At 32.7% G+C, this 16,385-nt stretch overlaps 5 protein-coding genes across 13 annotated transcripts; 2 read left to right on the forward strand and 3 right to left on the reverse strand.

Moving 5' to 3' along the window:
• Nucleotides 1–189: 189 nt before the first annotated feature.
• LOC122567123 (probable phenylalanine--tRNA ligase, mitochondrial) lies at nt 190–2,125 on the reverse strand. Of its 3 annotated transcripts, none has more exons than XM_043725347.1 (4): nt 1,988–2,125; nt 946–1,664; nt 581–873; nt 190–510 (listed from the first exon to the last, which is right to left on the reverse strand). In XM_043725347.1, exons 1-4 carry the CDS (start codon nt 1,993–1,995, stop codon nt 220–222), a joined length of 1,311 nt encoding a protein of 436 aa, XP_043581282.1. In that variant the 5' UTR covers nt 1,996–2,125; the 3' UTR covers nt 190–219. The 3 variants fall into 3 exon arrangements, with proteins under 3 accessions (XP_043581282.1, XP_043581283.1, XP_043581281.1); XM_043725348.1 differs by lacking the exon at nt 1,988–2,125 and adding an exon at nt 1,847–1,987; XM_043725346.1 differs by lacking the exon at nt 1,988–2,125 and adding an exon at nt 1,749–1,886.
• LOC122567129 (LYR motif-containing protein 4) lies at nt 2,066–2,926 on the forward strand. Its single transcript, XM_043725357.1, has 2 exons — nt 2,066–2,300; nt 2,490–2,926. Exons 1-2 carry the CDS (start codon nt 2,215–2,217, stop codon nt 2,683–2,685), a joined length of 282 nt encoding a protein of 93 aa, XP_043581292.1. The 5' UTR covers nt 2,066–2,214; the 3' UTR covers nt 2,686–2,926.
• Nucleotides 2,927–3,117: 191 nt separating this feature from the next.
• LOC122567125 (syntaxin-16) lies at nt 3,118–5,818 on the forward strand. Of its 2 annotated transcripts, XM_043725350.1 has the most exons (6): nt 3,120–3,560; nt 3,638–3,821; nt 3,917–4,135; nt 4,272–4,479; nt 4,562–4,824; nt 4,919–5,818. In XM_043725350.1, exons 2-6 carry the CDS (start codon nt 3,741–3,743, stop codon nt 5,126–5,128), a joined length of 981 nt encoding a protein of 326 aa, XP_043581285.1. In that variant the 5' UTR covers nt 3,120–3,560; nt 3,638–3,740; the 3' UTR covers nt 5,129–5,818. The 2 variants fall into 2 exon arrangements, with proteins under 2 accessions (XP_043581286.1, XP_043581285.1); XM_043725351.1 differs by having other exon boundaries at nt 3,118–3,655.
• A 148-nt stretch (nt 5,819–5,966) lies between these two features.
• On the reverse strand, nt 5,967–13,259 carry LOC122566977 (oxidative stress-induced growth inhibitor 1-like). 6 transcript variants are annotated; one of them, XM_043724998.1, is made up of 7 exons: nt 11,452–13,074; nt 9,711–9,825; nt 8,754–9,241; nt 8,148–8,410; nt 7,758–8,056; nt 7,229–7,654; nt 5,967–6,429 (listed from the first exon to the last, which is right to left on the reverse strand). In XM_043724998.1, the coding sequence occupies exons 2-7, from the start codon at nt 9,769–9,771 to the stop codon at nt 6,395–6,397; spliced, it is 1,572 nt and encodes a 523-aa protein (XP_043580933.1). In that variant the 5' UTR covers nt 9,772–9,825; nt 11,452–13,074; the 3' UTR covers nt 5,967–6,394. The 6 variants fall into 6 exon arrangements, with proteins under 6 accessions (XP_043580933.1, XP_043580929.1, XP_043580928.1 ...); XM_043724994.1 differs by lacking the exons at nt 5,967–6,429; nt 11,452–13,074 and adding exons at nt 6,488–7,131; nt 13,121–13,259; XM_043724993.1 differs by lacking the exon at nt 5,967–6,429 and adding an exon at nt 6,488–7,131 and having other exon boundaries at nt 11,452–13,070.
• A 482-nt stretch (nt 13,260–13,741) lies between these two features.
• LOC122566987 (protein-L-isoaspartate(D-aspartate) O-methyltransferase-like) lies at nt 13,742–16,170 on the reverse strand. The gene is made up of 6 exons (XM_043725013.1): nt 16,119–16,170; nt 15,427–15,532; nt 15,188–15,327; nt 14,769–14,994; nt 14,364–14,449; nt 13,742–14,269 (listed from the first exon to the last, which is right to left on the reverse strand). The coding sequence occupies exons 2-6, from the start codon at nt 15,479–15,481 to the stop codon at nt 14,081–14,083; spliced, it is 696 nt and encodes a 231-aa protein (XP_043580948.1). The 5' UTR covers nt 15,482–15,532; nt 16,119–16,170; the 3' UTR covers nt 13,742–14,080.
• Nucleotides 16,171–16,385: the final 215 nt, after the last annotated feature.

Below are 16,385 nucleotides of genomic sequence, written 5' to 3' on the forward strand. Positions count from 1 at the left end.
CGCACTGAAGTATTATCAATAGATTAAGGATGTTCATCAGTTTATTCATAATAGTTTAATAATAGTCATATTCTAATAGTGTTGATATAATAAATGTAAATAACATAGTACTGAGATTCCATTTTTTCGTTTGCCCATAAAAAAATGGATCTAGTTATGGAAGGAACGCACCAAATAATACACAAATACTTTACTTCTTTAATAAATTAATTTTTTTATTTATCTAACTGTAACGTGTAATTTCTCAGCTGCAAGTTTTGCTATTTGATCGTGAATATTCTGTACTTCTCGTTTTGATAATGTACGTTCCATATGTCTGTATACTATAGTGTAGCAGTGTGACAATTTCTTGGTTTTGGGGTGAGTGAATTCATCTTTTAATATAACTTGTTCTACTCTATCACCACCAATATCTCTTACTATATCGTAAAAATCGTTCAACGAATAACTTTTATCTTCAGGCAACCAAAAACTTATATCATTTTTACACTGGGGATAAATGCTAATTGCCTGTAATAGAGAAATTTAATTAAAAATTTTTCTTTTAATGCAATATTTATTAGTTTATTAATTTCTGTACCTTATATTTTAGTTTCGTATTAGGATCTTCAAATTTGAATTGATTTAAGAAACCAGTGTCTTTACTCCAAAACAATCTAATATTTGGGATATCGTATAAACACATAGCTAGTCTTTCTAATCCCAATCCAAATGCCCATCCAATGCGTTCTCCTGCACCCGAATTTTGTAAAATCTCCTGACGCATAATACCACATCCCAATACTTCAATCCACTGATCTCTATAGAAGACTTCTAGTTCCCATGAAGGATGAGTGAAAGGAAAATATTGTTGAACCCATTTGCATTGAATTTCTACAATTAAAAGTTCATATTTTACATCTCACACCAATTAATATCAGAGATTTTCCTTCTTCTTAAAATTACCTGATTCAAAGAGCATTTGTGCTAAACCCATTAAAGTATTTTTTAATTCATGTTCCATTAGTTTTACAGATTCCAAAGTATGACACGCTTGTTTTTCATCAGTTTCTATACCTCTATGTTCAAATATCCTTAACTCATCAGAATCATTCACATTTTGAAACACCTCCTCTGCTGTACATAATCTGACACCATCTACTTGATGGAAAACAGGATAATGCGTAGAATCTATTTCATCTCTACGATAAACATCTCCTACTACAATGAAATTGTTCAAACCCATTGAAATCAACTCTGACTGATGAGCTGTTGTATGAGATCTGAGCATAATATTTTGATTGACATAATAACAATCATTTTGTTTTCTAGACGGATGATCTTTTGGTACAAGAAGGGAATCAAAATTTTGAGTTACTGTAACTATAGGAGGTAGATTATCATATACACTAAATATAGGATTTCCGATACGGTTATAAAATTGCGTATGAAAATATTTAATAATACGTTGACGAATATGAGATAAAGGATGATATGGAGAAATGTGTAAATTTCTTCCCAATTTGGAAAAAATGTTTTCACCGATATTTGTCCAGTTATCTTTTGGAAATCTGTTACCTAATACTGTTATTTCTTCGTTTTTTACAGCTTGACTTGTTGTACAAAAGGTTCTACCAAATAATATTTTTTTACTATAACGCCCAAAGTATATATTCATCATGCAACTGAAAAAATATATTTTAATCATTATTTATAAAAGCATTTAAATAGTTAAAGCAATATAATACATTTGTAATAAATAACCTAACCGTTGCAGAATCATTATGACATGATATTAAATTCTAAATATTTTAGATTGTCAGAATTGCATTATTTTTCAATATAATTAATAGAAATAGGTACGTACACTAATTTATAACGAAAACTATTCTGCTTTCAAATTTTCATTACAATCACAAAAAAATTTAAGGACAATTTACAATATTAATATTTATTGAAGTATGAGCTTTGTATTTTCCAAAGGAAAGCATTAAGCTAATAAACTCACTGAAGCATGAAACCTTCTTTTTGATGTCATTATTGATTATAAAAATGCATTACTCAGAAATTTAATAATGAGTAAATAGCAAAAAACAAATTTAAAGTAAAATGAGGAATCAATGCGTAAAGTACAATGCGTTTTAATTTGAGATATTCAGGATTAGAGTACATATATATACCATTATACACGTGAGATATCTATCTATGATGTATTTGATCTATGATGTATTGTAAATGATGGCTAGTAGTCGGAAGGTTATTTTGAGTCTTTATCGAAATCTAATTCGAGAAAGTAAAAAATGGAATTCATACAATTATCGGCAAGTAAAAATTATTAAATGTATTATAATTTTGCAATTGGACATACTAAAATTAATCAAACTCTAATTATTTAAAAAAATTGTTAACAACAGAATAAAAGATATTATTTTCACAAATGTTATTAACGTTTAAGTTATAAATTATATTCTTATTGGTTTTGTAAAAATCTAATCTTATACTTATTATAGGATGTATGCTTTACGTAAAATTCGACATGAGTTTGAACAGAACAAGGCTATACAGGATAAAGAGAAGATCAATGAATGTTATAATAGAGGATTGGAAAGCCTTCAAATTATTAAGAGACAAGTAACAATTGGAAATCTTTATAGTACTAGGCCATTAATTATTGAAACTATTGAAAATAAAGCTAATTTGAATTAACTAGAAAAATATAAAATTTGTACTAAGGTAGTGTATGTAAGTATATTCCTAGAAAATGAGGGGAGCGACAAAGTTTTAAAACTTGAATGATTAAAAATTAAATTAATGTAATTACAGTTAGTTACATACATTTAAGATTTATGTATCAATGTTACAAGTGTATTGACCTGTATGTAATGGACATTCTGTCCAAAACATTCTATTAAAATAATTTAATAAAAAATATGTATTATTGATATTACAAAATGTTTTTTTATGTAATCAATAATAAATAATTGTAAGTAATTACTCATAACGAAGACATACACAGAACCATGTTAAATTCTCAAATTTAACGTAAGTTAGTTTAGAGGAATGTTGCGTGAATAGATCGATGTTTTATAACAGAATAGGCACGCGTATGGTATGCCGGATAATATTTTGCACGAATCTTTTTATTATTCGAATTTTCGAGCAAATACGTGATATATGTATATGTTATATACAGGGTGTTATATACATAAATATCTTATTTATTGTTGTATGTTGTACGAAAAGATTTCTTAGGACAAGGTTACATTATTTGAAGAGCCACATGTATCAGCTTTTGCTCATGATTATCCTTTTTACGGGATTTTGAGGCCATCAGTATTTTTTTAAATAGGACTCTATATTTATTATCTGATACCTTTGTAGAAAGTGAAAAACAAATTCGACGATCTTTATAATTATACCGTTTCCATCATTTAATCTTAAGATATTTACGTTTGAAGTATATAATACATATATATGTATTACATATTTAATTATATCAAATCGACAGGTGGCAAAATTAAAAAATGCAAATTTTTCGGCAGCTAAGCAGTATTTTTTAACCTATGAGGACTGAAATGAAGGTTTTAGCAAAATATATACTGAAGACTTGTTTAATAATTTCAGTTGATCAACTATTTCAATTGTTTCGCGATGACAGATGGAGCATATTGAGAAGGTAGAGTTGCTCTACGTAAAAAGGAGTGTGACAAGTAGCGAACTGTTATAAATCATTTAGCGAATTAATAAAGAATTTGATCAAAATGGCCATGCGAAACTTAACAGAACCATTCATTTTAATGCGAAATAATGCTTTACAAAGCAAGCACATATATGCCGAACAAGTATGATATACATAACCTGTAATTTACGAAAAATCGGCGACATTAATCATTTTATAGGAAATTTAAATTTTAAATAATGGGATGCAACATTTTAGAATTTGTCTGACCGAATGGCACTAGTGGCTTCGGATTCTGGTACCTCGGACAACGTCGAATTAAAAAATGTTAATTTGGAAAGTAACGCACCACCTGTATGGACAGATGCCTTGGAGGAGACCCAATATATTTTAAGTAGATTGCGTGTCAAAATAGACAGCTTAGTAGAGTTACATGCTAAACAATTAACTAGGCCGACATTAGACGATACATCACAGGTTTGTCATTAACCACAATGATTGTTATGCTAAAACTAAAGTATTCATATATTTTTGCCAGAAGATTAAACAATCCTTCTGATTTATTTTGATTACTTAATTATTAGAGAGCAAATCGTTAAAAACATGTCTACAGGAAGAGAGACAAATGGAACAACTGACACGAGAAATAGGACGTGCATTTTCTAGTGGCTATCATCAAGTACAAACAATAAAAACTGCAGCAAGGCATGCTATTGGATCTGTGGAGCGTCAATTAGCCATAAGCGCGGTAATGGCACTTTCAACAGCTTTACAAGAGCTGGGTCTTCGATACAGATCAGCTCAGAATCACTATTTAACACGTATGATTTATAGACATGTCTGATTTTCCTGTAGGCTGGATACATGAAGAAAAAAATGTTTGACTTTGTTTAATTATTTTAGAGGTAAAGTCAAGAGAAGAGAGGAGTAACCAATTTTTTACAGAAGATCAGTCAATATTTTTAAATAATGCTGCAGCAGACACATGGTTAATGGAGTCAAACGAAACAAATTCAGATTCTTGGGATAATAGAGAACAACAACAACAAGATTCTGTACTTTTACAATTGGAGGATCCTGAAGATAGAATGAAATTAGCCGTAGAAAGAGAAGAACAGATTGGCAACATAGTTCAAAGTATAGCAGATCTCAGGCATATATTCAAAGTAAGAGGTTCTGAAGATTGACATATTCGATGAGTTTATGAGCAATATTAAAATTACTGTATAAAATAATAAATAAAAAATTATTCTTGAATAGGATTTAGCAAGTATGGTGCAGGATCAAGGTACCATTTTGGATAGGATCGATTATAATATCGAACAGACACAGGTACAAGTACAGGAGGGTTACAAACAACTGAGAAAGGCAGACTCTTATCAAAGAGCCAATAAAAAATTGTATTGTATAGTCGTGCTTGCAGGCGCCATTATTCTAGTCAGTTTTCTTTTTGTCGTATTTAAAACATGAAATTTCTATTTCAATTTGCACGATTGCATTTTAGTATATAATTTGTTATTAATTATTTTTGTAAGAAATGAAAAACATGCTTACATAATGTATAATTTGGGCAAAAAATATTTTTCGATAAAATACTTTGGGAAATTTCTGATACAACATAAACAGGAAAATAATGTGGAATATAATTAAGCAGATACATATTTTATTTTTGTGACCGTATCAATTATTCTTCTCATTTTGTGCTTGGAATCATTCCATAGTGTTGACTTGTTTCCGGTTATTTATTCCGTATTGTTAATTGTATACATCATTATATGTGATGGGGGTCTTAAGACTTATATATAATATAAATGTAAATATTAATAACCATAATTTTTAATTGTATTTTGAATTTAAATTAACTGTAACATATATTTATGTTGAGATTACAGCTGTAAATTTTTAATAAAACAAAGAGTAGCCGAAACAAACGGAAATCAAATGTGTTCACAAATAAAATGAACCGTAAAAAGGTATGATAAATGTCGATCGGCAGATTGTCGCCTTTTGGCTGATTCACTATTTTAGTAGTCTAGTCTGGCCTGATGTAGTATAATATACAATAGAAGAAGAGATATGAAAGGTGAACTTACTCTTGTGTGTGTAGTGTATTGCAGTTGTTTCCTTTCCTTTTTTAAAATAAATGAATATTTTATCAAACGTATGCTATGATTATTATATTATTTAGCATTGACTTAAATATCATAAATAAATATTTTTTGATATAGTTTAATAGACATTAAGATAAATAATAACATTAGTTAACAATATTGAATTTTCATTCTTATGAACACTAAATAAATTTTCCTCGAATATTGCACTTTTTTTTTATCACAGACTGAGCGGTACATATATTTTGTATCTATATCGTTTATATATCTATGTATATCTATCTATCTATATATATAGATTGAATTTTTAAAAAAATATTACTGTTACGAGAGTTTGAACGATTTTCTTGCTTGCACGTACTTGTATTCTTATAAAGATAATTATATTCTTCGTTTGTTTCACACGATATGTGCGTACTCGTGAATGTATGCAAACATGTGTTACATAAACTCCGAGTGTGGTATAATTATTTATTCAGTTTTACAAAAATCTTACGTTATACAAATTAGAAACGATTCGTTAACCAAGGAACAATAGAAATTCGTAAAATACCCTTTCTTCTGACATTTATTAAGTTGAAGAAAATTTAACCTATGGAATAGTACCTACCTATGAAGAAGTAGCTTAACGTTCAATATGTGATTCGCAATACTGCAATTCTGTAATAAAAACTTTTCTGTAATAAAAAGTTTATTCTAATAAATGGAATGCACTAAATGCTGATGTTAAAGTCGTATGAATTTTATTGTATCATCTGTATGATCGGATTTGTTTTCCTTGGTCAAGATTCATGATAAAAACCTTAATATACTTGTATAAGCAGTTTCATGTAGATTTTGTTAAAAGTACGCACGCATTTTGAAAAACTAAGGGACAAATTTGCATCAAGTGATAAACAATTTGGATATCATTTACGCGTAAAAGAGTTTACGTTTACTTTGTTTTCATACACGGTGGTAGAAAGGTACATCAGTTGAATAGAGAAAAATGTCCCTGGGTAAGTATAGTACAGAATGTACGAATAAAAAACGCGTGCGGTTTGTTTACGATTCTGCGGAGGCTCAGAATCGATCGAACACGAGTTAAGAGACTTATGCGACTACATATTACTCAAGTAAAAGACGGAGACGAGGTATTTAGAATGTGAACTAAAATCGCAAACGCTCCACCGAGTATGTAACGTACGAAATTATCACCGACTAAAGGACCTAAAGCGTAAAGTCCAGATCTTGGGGCTTTGGTTACTTCATAAGTAAAATCGTCAACCTCGATAGGGTTCGATTTACCATCTATGGGTTTCTCGAAATATTTACCAAGCCCGATACCGTCAGCTTTGAGATAGGACAAATCAGGCTTGTAACCTGTGAACGAACGAATTTTCTTAACTGAAAATCTTTAACAAGCGAAAGCGAAACGAAAGTATGATTTGATTTTGGTTTGTACGGATTTGATACATACCGATAAGGATGGCTACGGCAGACACACGAAAAGCGTGTGCGCATCCGTCTGGGTCGACAAGCGTAACCATCGGATGTTTTTCGAATCCGGCACCATCGATGAAATCAGTATCATTTGCAGTAAGTCCGAGCAACGTGTACCCCGGTAATGCTTTGTATAGAGGATAATTAGTACCACCATCAGCCATCATCTCGTATACCTTGTGATATTCGGGATACATCGAGCTGGGTAGACCTTGCAACCTATCATAAATAGTGCGTATTTTCTCGTCGTTTGATTTATTCCATTCGTTGAACGAATCACGAAATGCATGCAAAACGGGAATGCCATGAAAACGAACGGCCATGATTGCATCGGCAGCACTTAATCCGGAACCGATCACCAATACCGGATCAATTGGTTGCAGTCGTTCCTCTACTTCGTTTGCTAAAATCCAATCGACCATCGGGTCTTTTCATAATCTAATTTCAAGTAATTTTAACGAAGCTTAAGCTGCTTCGAGAGAAAAGGAAAGAAGCATTTCGCGTACCATGTTGCTGATGACTAATCAAATGATCCAATCTTGATTCCAGCTTGTTTAGATCGTGCGTTACCCAATCAAGTTGAGAATCTTCACCGGCTATACCCAATTGATTTGACAAATCGGTCGTGCCTGTGGCAAGAACGACTCTTTTGCAGCGATAGCGAAACAGTTTCCCGGTTTGTTTATCGAAACCGTCGACTATCCATCCGTAACGATCTTGTTGTTGTTGTTGTTGTTGTTGTTGCTGTTGATGATGATGATGACGAGAATCACAGCACGGTCTTACTGAAGTAACTACAGTCTCGCTAAAAAGCAAGCGTCCATGTGATTAGCGGTTACAAGATGCGACACAACTTGCGAGCATCGCAACTACAATAAATTACTGTGCGAACCAACCATCGAAAGTACTGCTCCAACTTCTTTCTCCGTACGTAATCTTTGTAATAGGCAGCCACTGTACCAACAGAAATTCTGCTAGCCGTTTTACATGCGCTCGGTTTCTCTTGAAAGGCATAGTACATGCACGACGGTTTACCCTCTGTCGAATTTGCTTTTTGAAGTTCTTCGGACTCGACCAACATCTCCCATTGTCTTATGTCTAAATCGGGCAACGACATCCATCGGTTCAAGCTGATGGTCAACACGTTTGGATCCATCGACTAACACACAATTAATTTATCAATTCTAAATTGAACCTTGAAACGTTTAACTTGTGTAATGATAAACGTTCTCGCTTGTCAAACGATATTCGTGACGTATTCGTAAACTCTATCGAATCGAATAAATTGGTTAGGTGGAAGGTTTGCGTCTGCCGAACTGAAGGAAACATGTAGCAAGGGAACAAAGAAACCGAGAACAGATCAACAACATCGTTGATCGTTTCTTTACCGGCGGTATTGCCAATATCGGGGTGTATCGTCAGCTTTCTTTGTCATCACCGCGGTACGCGGTTTAACTAACCGCAAGCCCGTTACCCGATAAAACGTGTCCCACGTTCGTTACCTGCCATGAACCACCAGGTTGACCTTTACCGAGCACAATGTGATCGATCACTTTATGCTCAGGATGTTGCTCGACCGATTTCCAGGTAAGCAGAGACGGCACATCAAGGCCAGCATCGACACAGGGATGTTGAAGTTGGTCCATAAGAAGGGCCAAAGGCCGACCACCGGCTCTACCTTCCAGTCCGGAAGAAAGGCATTCCAATTTGCAACGCGTACTGCTCGCCAAGCCCCTTCCTCCGCTGTTCCCCTGGCATTTTCTCAACTTGGTATTCTCACTCTCGTGCCATCGATGGCATCTCGATTCATTTCCTAATTGTTGTTGCTCTTGACTCGTCTTATCGCAACATTCCTCGTCATCATTTCCGGACCTCGTGCTCGAGTGTAATCTGGCTGTGAGCATTTCATCCGCGGGATGTGGTTCACCGGTATAATAAGGCCAATTTCCAGCAAGCATGAAAGAAAGGCATATTCCACTAGGTCCGTTTCCTGAACAAAACATACACACCACCCTGTGTATAGAATACAGACAATACCGATTCTTTTATCCTTTCGCACTGCTTTACTCGCGATACTTCAGCGCGTATTATCACGCGAAAAACGGCCGTTACCGTGTCTTTCCACCTGAAATCGTGTGCTACGATCTGTACGATCGTAGCACTTCACCTAATATATTGACCATATACGGAATTTCCTGATCACGAAATCGATCAACGAGAATACGATCGTAACGAACTTAATTACACCAGAGGCCAAAAGATTCGATCGATCGGTATGGCTTATAGAGATTCTTCTATCTTTTAGAATTTTAAAGATGATCCTATAAGTAAACGGGGGCGTTTTAAAGGAATCGCTGCGTAGGCGTGGCACGAGGCAAATTTACGAATCTTTTGGATTCTAGTACAGATATATATGTTACCTAGTGGATACAAATTTCGTAATGGTAAGCGAATCGTACCTATAATGACCACATCCTTATAGACGACGTCGTTATCGCCATCGTCACAACAATTTTGCATCGTTGTACCGATTTGTTATTCTCGTTTATTCGGTCAATCGTTCCAATTCAAGAGCTGTAACAAACAAATACCGACAATGTTCTGTAAATATCCTATGTAGTCGTAGAAAAAACGAAAAAGCAAATCGTCACGATCGCTCAATGTTTGTAAATGAAATGAAATGCGTGTAAACGATAAAAGAAGAAAAAAAAGAAAATAAAGAAAATGCCAACTAGAATAAAAAGGAGAAAATAAGTATAAATATCGTAGGAAGTAGAGACGTTTCAAGAGAACGATATACAACTGTGCAATGATACGTATATCATATACATACATAATAGCGACTGTCACGGTATATGATAAGACGCAAAACGGTGCAATTTCATATCTATGATGCAAAACGCGGAAACCTGTGTACTTTGCGGAAACCGCGCAACTCATCGTTCGATTACGACCATCCGGACAGCTATACAATTTAAAATCAAGCGGTCGGTCATTTAGAAATTTGTATCGATTAAGAGAAACTACTTTATTTTTCTGTTTGACATCATTTAGATAAATGATACGTACTTACGTAACACGTTATCGTCAACAATTCCATTTTTTTACCATTACCATTGCGCTTCGTTACAGTAAGGTATCATCGATAATCTTGCTATTTACATCACATTTATATATACGTACGTGTATATATTTCGATCGGTATATGAATCAATTTCCCGAAACTTTAGAAAGAAATTTTACTTTCTCGCTTTACTTACGATTATTTGTTACATACTTCTCCTAATAGTTATTCTCTTCCTTCAAATGTTAAAGTTGTCCCGCGTTTATGTAATCACATGGCGGCAAAAATAGCGCGCAAAATTTTAAACATGATCGATCTAATTCTTTCATAATGATATTGAAACAATCTGTTTCGATTATGCGGTTAAATATCTGCATCGATACATCGATACGTTAAAAAGTACGATATGCTCGACGAACTTATCCGCTTTCTTCTAAGCAACCGGATCGGAATATATCGGGTATTCTAAGAAGGTCGATATCAAGAAGAGTGTACAGGGTCACGATCGATATTGAAATAGAAATACTCAGATAGGAATGCTTATACTATGTCCAGTCAGTTTATGTTAAGTTCGGATAACCTCGTTTCAAGTTAATGTATTTTACGATTCGACATAGTCATTGAAAGATATAACTGTTTTATTAAACGGCTCGATTCTTCGCAGTCCTATGGAAAATGATGAATCATCGTATAGAACCAATCTCCTGTTCATTCAGTAATCAACTAAAAAAAACTTGCTCCCGCTATTCGAAGAATTTGCTTTCGCTTTGATACAGTGTTCTTTCAGCTGACAATAAATCCCTGTAAAAAGTCATGAGCACTGGTTCCACGACGCGTGATTAAAACTATATGATGCAATATCATTATAATTCGATTACCTCACGGTTCGTTACATGCTAAAACATAATCATTACCACTATTTGTCACTATACTTCTGATATTGGAACACTCTCTTATTATATTGCTGACTCAAAAATCGTAATAACTTGACAGAGGCAAGAGAGACTTGAGAGAGAGGGATCAGAGGGGGCGAGAAGGAAGATGGGAAAGAAAAAGAAAGACTAAGAGAAAAGGGAAGAAAAAAATTAATATAAATATATAATTGTATACGTAGTAAGTGATAGTGTAAAACAAACCAAATTTCGGCGTGGCTCACACACGAAATCGTATTACAATCAACTCCTATCAGAGAAACGGTCGACGTTATACTGAACCGTGAATCAGACGCGCGTTTCTTTTCATATCGAACGAATATCTGCTAAAAGGTTGCAACACATCGTGTCATATTTTTATGTACATATCTTCTACTTTTTGTCATTCTTTTCTATCTTTTTAAAAGTGACGTATACGACTATCATTAATCACTGCGATCGAATGATTCCTATCATAATATTTCAAGAAAAAGAAAATATATTTCTGTATTTTTATCGTTAGTTTACATCTTATCAGATGATGAGCGTTCTTGTTTTGACGCATTTTTTAATTTATTCAAATTATGTTACACCTTTGATCTATTAAATCGTATTATACATTTCTTTGCCTTGGCAGAATCGATTTTCGATATATGTATGTACACATAGATGCTTGTCAAGTCGGGCATCCGTCGGCCGCGTACCTACATAACGTATTTATGGGTATTCGCTAACATTTGCTAACATAATGTGTGTACATATGTACATACATAAAAAGAAAATTCGCTGTCAGTTAGCGGTCGATATCGATTTGAAGACAGACTGCGGGTTGGTAATAAATACTCACGAATACTTTTTTTCTCACAAGTATTGTTAAACGTTCGTAAATGTTTTAAAAATGTGCGTTTGGTGCATACCAACTTTATATCAATATTCATTTATATGTACGAACGTATATATATATATATATGTAATTTAAAATACCGTTTCGCTTATTCTGAAATATTAGTATTTATGATCATTCCAAGCAGGACGTACAAAATTAACGAATACACTTTTTACAGTTGGCAATCGAAGCAAAACCGGTTGAAGGTTGCATGACAAATCATTTTACTTCTTGTATCTTTTTTGTGTAATCCGCTGCCCGCTATCTACTTAAAAACCGGTTACTCCTTTCACTACTTCGGCAAATATTGAATTGTATATATATATATATATATATTCATTCACCATCACAATTACGTTACTGTGTACGTTCTAATAAAGAAATCTGCCTTCGATGATAATAATAGATAATGATATGTGAAAATAAAATGATATCAATATAAATATTTTATATTAGATAGATCTATATGTTCTTACATAATTAACCTGCAGATTCTCTTCATATATGCATATATTACAGTACCTAAGTATTTATTCAACGAAAAATGACATTGGCAATGAACGAGAGACTAGACGCATGGTTAAACTACTTTTCATCAACTTTGATTAATAACTTTAGATTTAAATGCGAAATTATATTCTAATTCTAGTCATAATAAGGATCTTTTATTCAATTATTGTGATTATAAGAAAATTTGCAGCTTCGACTGAAATTACTAGTGATTCGGATCAAATATTAACTTGAAATCACGATAAATAGAATAGAGAATGTATATTTATTTAATATTAAATCAATATTTATATTAATTTATATCGTGTTCCATATTTGATCTTATTCATATCTAAAAAAACTTACAACTATTGATTAGAAATAAACAGGATAAAATATACGAAATAAAAATTTATGATTGGATTATAATAATTAGTTTGTTTTAACTATAATAGCTTTTAGATTATTAATGTCAACGGTGAAACAGCTATAAAAAAAGTAAATTACAGCTTTAATTACCTGTTTCCGCTTTATGTGTAATTGCAGCATTCTATTTAATCTGGATTGCAAATTTTAGTCCGACACATCGCGTAGAAATTTTGTTGATCGACGTTTTGAACACATCCACGACCAACGATTATTTTCTGCTCCTTATTGCAAATTCTAACCGTCTCAAGTATCATATTCAAACTGTTTTCGTTTGGTTGACGTAAAAATTAACGTTCGAAGTTGTTTCCTATTTTTTCATTTAATGTTCTCTGCTACTTCATAATTTAACAAGTATTCTTTGTTCAATCACGAAATCTTTTATAGATTCGATAATCTTCTTTTTAACGTAAAACTTCTAATAATTTGAGTTTATGCTAAAAACTAATCTATTTGCGTTGCTGACACACCTCATCGTTGCATTGATTTCCTTTTTTTAGGTTAGCTTTTATACACAGGACCGACAAATATCACTATGCTACTATGGCGGCAATTTCAAAACTAAATTTCAAGCAGTCTGTCTTTATATTACTCGATTTATGTAACTAAACTAAGCTAACCTAAAGACTAAAAACTTGTATCTATAAATAATCCATTAAATACATACATTTGTTATTTTTTTTAAATATGTGAACAATGAAAGATAATTCAGAATATTCAAACGAGTTTCATCAATTTTACTTAAATGTATATCATTAATCATATGCTTAGTTATTATAACAATACCAGTGGTACATTATTAAGCGAACACTCCGTTGAGCTACTTCATACATGAAAAATATATTTTATCGTTGCACGTGTCAGTAAAAAAAAATCATTATCTCAAGAATACTAAGTAACGCGAGAGGAAAGAAAGAAATATATTCGTCCAAGTTAACATTCATTGAGAAAATCATTGTTATCACGACAAAATCATCGTCTTAGCCAATGATAATCTTGTGTTTCGACACTGAAAGTTGCTTATATAATTTCTAAGTGTTTCAATATATTGTATTAATAATCATTTGATAATTGAGTAGCAGGATCGGTAAGAGGAATATAGGAGACTTGCATTAGCTTTTTTTTTGTGATCGTACCATCAATGTTCTTATCTACTTGTACCAGATCTTGAAACCTCTGAAGACCTTCTATGGCAACGACCGGACAAACTAACCGTCCACCAGGAGTTAGTTGATCTATCAGCTGAAATGCAGGACAATCTTCAATCTTAATAATTTGTTACAAGAATATGTAATGGTATATACATATGTTTATATCTTTAAGTGTATTGCGGTACCTGTTGTGGTAAAGTTTCCGCTGCCGCTCCAACATGAATCGCGTTGTAAGGGGCTTCAGCAGCATATCCCAATCGGCCGTCTCCCACTAGGCGCATTTACAATGACCTGTTGTTAGTCTTTGGTCTATGTTTTATATAATGCACAGTCAAAGTCACGCAGTTGGTGGACACGGTCCTGTCTGATTCTTCGTGGCAAGGTACATACCTAATCCACGTTGGTGGATCACGATTATTTTTTACTTCAACATATCTACGTTATTTTCAAATTCTTAAATATGTGAAGTTTTCAAACGTCGTAGGAAAAAGACCAGATACTGACAAGGAATTCCTTTTTCCTTTTTCCCGACACCAACTATTCGTGAATAGAAATTGCAACGACGTGTTTATAGCTTGGCATTTTCTTACCTACAAATTTAATGCGTTCTTCCTTGATGAAATGAGGACAATCTTCGCTTACGTTTTTCATAGAGATTTCTATTAGCTCTGGAATATGATCGATCCCAACCACATGACCACGTGGACCCACCATAAATGCCATACATGCTGACAAGTAACCAGATCCTGAACCAACGTCCAATGCTTTTGCTCCATCAAATAATTGGTCAGAGAGAATGGACAAAGCATATGCATGCTGAAAAACAATGTTTGTTTTACTCCAGAAGTAGATATAGTTATAAATTTAAAATAGTTAAATTTCTATAATTTTGCTAGTTACTATATCCAAATTTGTTATTACATATTTTTTAATCACTTGTGTAACAATAGTTTATTATATAATATGTGTATAACCTAAATAATAAATATATATAAAGTAGTTTACTAACCATGTGGGGAGCACTAATTGTAACATTGTAACCAATTTTTCTTGGTTGATCAAGATATGGATTTGATTCATGATAATAGTGTGCTCTATCTACAGCAAGCATTGCTGCTTCTGCTCTGTCCGTTGTTAAAATACCTGCTTCTAAAATATAACAATTTCATAATTAAGTCCTGTATATTACCATATTGTCATATCGGTACTCAGTGTCAATTTATCAAAGTTATTACAAAGAGACTTTACCTTTTAATTTAGTTACCATTTCTTGGTTTGTAGCTCCACTGCAGTGCCATGCCATGATTCACGATATATATAAATACAATGTTGAATACAGAAAGAGGCAGCGCATCTTTCAGGAAGAACAAAAAGAAATGTTGTTGTAAAAGAAAAGTAATATGTAACAATCAATCCAAGAGAAGTTTTATGAAATACTGTTATCTATGTAATAATATCATAGGTGAGGTGACATAACAAATAAAAACATATCATGAATGTCATATTTAATTTGTATATATTCATAAAACTTTTCCAAGTTTCTTTCGAAATTGAGGTGTTACACAAATGGGAAGTGTCTGCAATATTTCTTTGAGTAACTAAGAAGACATCTTTATAATACAGGTTGAACAAGTTAAGGAGTTTAGAACTTAAGATTAAGAACGAAGAAAGAGCTATAGTAAAAGATGAGATAAAAGAATATATTATGTTATTAAAAAAATATCTCCTTTACTAATTAAAATTAACATTGCCAGCATTTGTTAGTCTAATATTGCCGTTTATATTTTTGGAAAAACAAAATTATTATTTTTAATACAAATTCGTTCTTATAATTGAACAATATTTATTTAGAAATGATGTGAATTTCCGTTTATTTTTTTTGGTATTTTGACGATTTTGTAGATATGGAACACGAAGGAAAGTTTTGTTAGGTTAAGTACCTGCTTCGCTGTTATCTAGCCAGATACGTTCTGACGTATTGCATCAGTGTGTATATAGTTGAAACTACATACATACATATTTAATGTAAGTACACGGTTTCATACGCCGCGTCTCTTCGCACGAGTACTCATCCCTGTACGAATCGAGTATCGCACGATAGTTATCAGTCATCGCTGATGTTAAATATATGTTGTATATATTTAACTAACTATATAATATTCTTATCAAAAATGATCTATTTGTTCATCCAATATTCTAAAAGCAAG

The sequence above is a fragment of the Bombus pyrosoma genome, linkage group LG4, assembly GCF_014825855.1.
Source record: "Bombus pyrosoma isolate SC7728 linkage group LG4, ASM1482585v1, whole genome shotgun sequence".
Lineage (NCBI taxonomy): Eukaryota > Metazoa > Arthropoda > Insecta > Hymenoptera > Apidae > Bombus > Bombus pyrosoma.